The sequence below is a fragment of the Capra hircus genome, chromosome 20 (genome assembly GCF_001704415.2).
Source record: "Capra hircus breed San Clemente chromosome 20, ASM170441v1, whole genome shotgun sequence".
NCBI lineage: Eukaryota > Metazoa > Chordata > Mammalia > Artiodactyla > Bovidae > Capra > Capra hircus.
In genome coordinates, this window is record NC_030827.1 from 18,674,971 (window position 1) to 18,680,970 (window position 6,000).

The window sequence follows — 6,000 nt, forward strand, 5'->3', positions numbered from 1 at the left end:
CCATAGTTTGGCCCCAGGTGGATAGCAGGGAGGGAACACAGTTCCACCTATCAACAGAAAATTGGATTAAAGATTTACTGAGCATGGCCCCTCAGAACAAGAGCCAGTATCCCCCTCAGTCAGTCTCTCCCATCAGGAAGCTTCCATATGCCTCTTATCCTTCTCCATCAGAGGGCAGACAGAGTGAAAACCACAATCACAGAAAACTAACCAGTCTAAACACATGGACCACAGCCTTGTCTAACTCAGTGAGCCATGCTGTGCAGGGCCACCCAAGATGGACGGGTCATGGTGGAGAGTTCTGACAAAATGTGGTCCACTGGAGAAGGGAATGGCAAATCACTTCTGTATTCTTGCCTTGAAAACCCCATGAACAGTATGAAAAGGCGAAAAGATGGGACGCTGAAAGATGAACTCCCCAGGTCGGTAGGTGCCCAATATGCTACTGGAGATCAGAGGAGAAATAAATCCAGAAAGAATGAAGGGATGGAGCCAAAGCAAAAACAATACCCAGCTGTGGATGTGACTGGTGAGAGAAACAAGGTCCGATGCTATAAAGAACAATATTGCATAGGAACCTGGAATGTTAGGTCCATGAATCAAGGCAAATTGGAAGTGGTCAAATAGGAGATGGCAAGAGTGAACATTGACATTTTAGGAATCCGTGAACTAAAATGGACTAGAATGGGTGAATTTAACTCAGATGACCATTATATCTACTTCTGTGGACAAGAGTCCCACATAGTCAACATAGTCATCATAGTGAACAAAAGAGTCCAAAATGCAGTACTTGGATGCAATCTCAAAAATGACGGAATGGTCTCTGATCATTTCCAAGACAAACCATTCAATATCACGGTAATCTAAGTCTATGTCCCAAACAGTAATGCTGAAGAAGCTGAAATTGAATGGTTCTGTGAAGACTTACAAGACCTTCTAGAACTAACATCCAAAAAAGATGTCCTTTTCATTATAGGAGCCTGGAATGCAAAAGTAGGAAATCAAGAAACACCTGGAGTAGTAGGCAGATTTGGCCTTGGAATGCGGAATGAAGCAGGGCAAAGGCTAATGTTGAGTTTTACCAAGAGAACACACCACTCATAGGAAACGCCCTCTTCCAACAATACAAGAGAAGAATCTACACATGGACATCACCAGATGGTCAACACTGAAATCAGATTGATTATATTCTTTTCAGCCAAAGATGGAGAAGCTCTATACAGTCAGCAAAAATAAGACCAGGAGCTGACTGTGGCTCAGATTATGAATTTCTTATTACCAAATTCAGACTAAAATTGAAGAAAGTAGGGAAAATCACCAGACCATTCAGGTATGAGCTAAATCAAATTCATTACGATTCTACAGTGGAAGTGAGAAATAGATTTAAGGGACTAGATCTGATAGACAGAGTGTTTGATAAACTATGGGGGGAGGTTTGTGACATTGTACAGGAGATAGGGCTTAAGACTATCTCCAAGAAAAAGAAATGCAAAAAAGCAAAATGGCTGTCTGGGGAGGCCTTACAAATAGCTGTGAAAAGAAGAGAAGCGAAAAGCAAAGGAGAAAAGGAAAGATATACCCCATTTGAATGCAGAGTTCCAAAGAATAGCAAGGAGAGATAAAAAAGCCTTCCTCAGTGATTAGTGCAAAGAAATAGAGGAAAACAATAGAATGGGAAAGACTAGAGATCTCTTTAAGAAAATTAGAGATACCAAGGAAATATTTCGTGCAAAGATGGGCTCAATAAAGGACAGAAGTGGTATGGAACTAACAGAAGCAGAAGATATTATGAAGAGGTGGCAAGAGTTCACAGAAGAACTATACAAAAAATGTCTTCATGACCGAGATAATCATGATGGTGTTATCACTCACCTAGAGCCAGACATCCTGAATGTGAAGTCAAGTGGGCCTTAGGAAGTATCACTACTAACAAAGCTACTGGAGGTGACAGAATTCCAGTTGAGCTATTTCATATCCTAAAAGATGATGCTGTGAAAGTGCTGCACTCAATATGCCAGCAAATCTGGAAAACTCAGCAGTAGCCACAGGACTGGAAAAGGTCTGTTTTAATTCCAATCCCAAAGAAAGGCAATGCCACAGAATGTTCAAACTCTCCCACAGAATTGCACTCATCTCACATGCTAGTAAAGTAATGCTCAAAATTTTCCAAGCCAAGCCTTAACAATACATGAACCATGAACTTCCAGATGTTCAAGTGGTTTTAGAAAAGGCAGAGGAACCAGAGATCAAATTGCCAACATCCGCTGGATCATTGAAAACGCAAGAGAGTTCCAGAAAAACATCTGTTTCTGCTTTATTGATTATGCCAAAGCCTTTGACTGTGTGGATCACAACAAACTGTGGAAAATTCTGAAAGAGATGGGAATACCAGACCACCTGACCTGCCTCTTGAGAAACCTGTATGCAGGTCAGGAAGCAACAGTTCAAACTGGACATGGAACAATAGACTGGTTCCAAATAGGAAAAGGAGTACGTCAAGGCTGTATATTGTCACCTTGCTTATTTAACTTGTATGCAGAGTACATCATGAGAAACACTGGACTGGAAGAAGCACAAGCTGGAATCAAGATTGCCAGGAGAAATATCAATAACCTCAGATATGCAGATGACACCACCCTTATGGCAGAAAGTGAAGAGGAACTAAAAAGCCTCTTGATGAAAGTGAAAGAAGAGAGTGAAAAAGTTGGTTTAAAGCTCAACATTCAGAAAACGAAGATCATGGCATTGGTCCCATCACTTCATGGGAAATAGATGGGGAAACAGTGGAAACAGTGTCAGACTTTATTTTTGGGGGCTCCAAAATCACTGCAGATGGTTGCTGCAGCCATGAAAGTAAAAGACGCTTACACCTTGGAAGAAAAGTTATGACCAACCTAGATAGCATATTGAAAAGCAGAGACATTATTTTGCCAACTAAGATCCGTCTAGTCAAGGCTGTGGTTTTTCCAGTAGTCATAAATGGATGTGAGAGTTGGACTATGAAGAAGGCTGAGTGCCAAAGAATTGATGCTTCTGAACTGTGGTGTTGGAGAAGACTCTTGAGAGTCCCTTGGACTGCAAGGAGATCCAACCAGTCCATCGTAAAGAAATCAATCCTGAATATCATTGGAAGGACTAATGTTAAAGCTGAAACTGCAATACTTGGCCACCTTTTGCAAAGAGCTGACTCATTTGAAAAGACCCTGATGCTGGGAAAGATTAAAGGTAGGTGGAGGAGGGGATGACAGAGGATGAGAAGGTTGGATGGCATCAGTGACTCAGTGGACATGAGTTTGAGTAAACTCTGGGGGTTGTCATGGACAGGGTGGCCTGGCTTGCTGTGGTCCATGGGGTCACAAAGCATTCGACACGACTGAGTGACTGAACTGAACTGAACTGATTATGTGAATTAGTGGAGCAGTTGCTTTAAATTCAGAGAAGCTATAAATGGGGACAGTTTCTTTCTTTCTTTTTTTTTTAAAGGCAAGTCAGACTGAGTTCACAAGTGTAAAATGTCCAGAATTTTGAAAGTCTTCTGTCTTAGATAGCCAGTATCAAGTTGGTTTCTTGTCTCAGGCATCACTAAAAGTTTTAGTTCCTATTAAAGAACAAGGCTTTCAACAGTTTGATTATTTTTCAACTGAGAATACCTCTAACTTGATTTTTTTTAAAGAATTGAAGTGTAGCTGATTTACAGTGTTGTGTTAGTTCAGAGTCTATCTTCATCATTTTTAAAGTATTGATTCAGGAGCATGTCAGTGGTATTTATTTTTAGAGAGTGAATCCTGCATAGCTTCATCTCCGATCACACCTTATACATACACATATGTATACATAGGGCATGAGAGTTACATAGGGAATGTATGTATACATAGGACATGTATGTGTACACACATAGGGCATGAGGTTTCTAGACTCCCATTATATTTTTCTCAGAGTAATTTTGGAGAAGAGTTCAGTGGTGAGGATCAAAGGAAATACATCCTCCTTATTCATAAACTTTTTGTAAAATAGTATATACCAGCATGCTTTTTCTTCCATTTGGGCAGAAGCAGGTGGGGCTGAGTTTGAGAAGCAGGGAGATAGGGAAATTTTTTTTAACATTTTCTTTAAAGATTTTCTTTAACCATGTAGAGCATCAGTCAGAGTTACTTGTGTCTGTTTTAGAAGGGAGGTCTATTTATAGTTAGTAGGGGAGAAATTTTAAGAGGTATGGCTAAGTGAGACATTTATTTGACTATTAGATCAAATTAAAGATGAATCAGATCTGTAGAAAGTAGAATTCAGTGATTTATTTAACAAAATGAGATGGATTTGTATTGATGAGAACTTGTGATCTGTTTTCTTCTTATTCTCTCTTCTGATGGAAAGCAGTAAATATTAAAACCAAACAAAAATAGGAAAGTATTAGATCAGAAAGTTTTTTTAAAATTATTAAACTTATTTTAAAATTACAGTACCCAATTTTATTGATTTTTATCTTTTTTTTTGACTCTTCTTGGATCTTTTTTGTTTTTTAGTTTCAAAAATCATATCCTGAAGTCTATCAAGAACGATTTCCTACACCAGAAAGTGAAGCACTTCTGTTTCCTGAAAAACCTAAAGCAAAACCACAGCTGCTGATGTGGGTGCTAAAAAATCCCTTCCAACCATTTCAAAGAACTAGAAGTTTTCGGATGTAATACTTGGATAGAGACCTCTGTTGTTGCTGTTGTTTTGAGTAAATGATTGGCTATAGGATTCTGGTGGTGGAAGAACAAGGCACATAAACCACAGACTACTGAATTATAAATATAAAGATTTCCTGCCTCCAAGAAACATTGAGCCATTATCAGTATTTTTATAAAACTCAGTGCTATTTTTAAAGGGTACAAATCTATTAAAAATAATGAGACAACTATATATAGTGGTAATGTTAACATGTTTGTAATTGTTAAAAACGTAAGGTATCTTCATTTTTTAATTTGTTTTCTATTGTGTTTGTAAAATATTTGTGTGTACATCCTAGTTACTGATGTCTGTGATGATCGTGACTGAAAATTATTGTATATACTTGAATAAGAAAGACACTGGGTACTGTTACTGTGATGCTATTGACCTAATAGCTAGTTGTAGTTTCTAGTATATAAATTGTTTCTCACTGTTGCACCAAGATTCTTCATGTTCTTTATTACAGTAGCTGTCTTTTATTGCAGGTTTGTTGGATGTTGTGACAGATTTTATGAAAGCTGGTTCTTCTATGATGTATATATTAGTTGGTGTTTATTTGTATGTGAAGTAGATTTTCATGTGCCTACAGTGGTATAATTTCAGTCTTGGCTAAAGATGGAAAATTGAACTGGATAAATTCTTTCAGTCTCATTAGCCCTGTGATTCTAAGTCAAATCTTTGTTGTTTCATGAAAAACAAATGGGTTAAGTAAAATGAGACTACTTCCTTTATAAGTATATTTTCCCCAACGTCCTTAACCTTTTAAAGTAAATGGAAGGTAAATAAAAGCCATTCTTTTTAATACTGTACTTGGCGTTTCTTTTTTGGCATTTATTTAGGTCAGTCAGAGAGCATCTTCAAATGCTAAGCATCATTGCCTTTAGCCAGTGTTTTCATATCAATCATTTATTTATATGATAAAGTAAGAAGTGAGTTTGGGCTTTTGTACTAGACTTATAATAGGAGATGATTTGTCTATTTCTTTTCCTTTGCTTTGCCCTCTTGCAAATAGTGGTACACTTAAATTACAGAGCATCTGAAAGCTTTTTCTAAAGAGTGATTACCCAAAAAGCTAAAAGAGCAACACTCAAGTAATTGGCGTGCTCTGCTATTTGAACTAATTTTTCCTTGCACTTGAGATCTGCCCCTGTTCTTTTGTAGCAGAATGCCTCTTGCAATTGACTCTGATACTGCCCCCTCAGAGATGAAAAGGAGTGTTCCTTTTGGTTTGAGTACCCCTTATTTTGCCAATAAGGAAAGTACTGGGAAATTGTTAGTGTTTCAGCATTT

General features: G+C 38.0%; 1 protein-coding gene across 1 annotated transcript in view; it reads left to right on the forward strand.

Moving 5' to 3' along the window:
* DEPDC1B (DEP domain containing 1B) overlaps window positions 1-5,519 on the forward strand; it is a 105,196-nt gene extending 99,677 nt beyond the window's left edge. Inside the window, exon 11 of the mRNA XM_018065797.1 lies at window positions 4,521-5,519. Coding sequence (XP_017921286.1) covers window positions 4,521-4,682 — 162 coding nt within the window. The 3' untranslated portion in view covers window positions 4,683-5,519. The remainder of the gene's footprint in view (window positions 1-4,520) is intronic.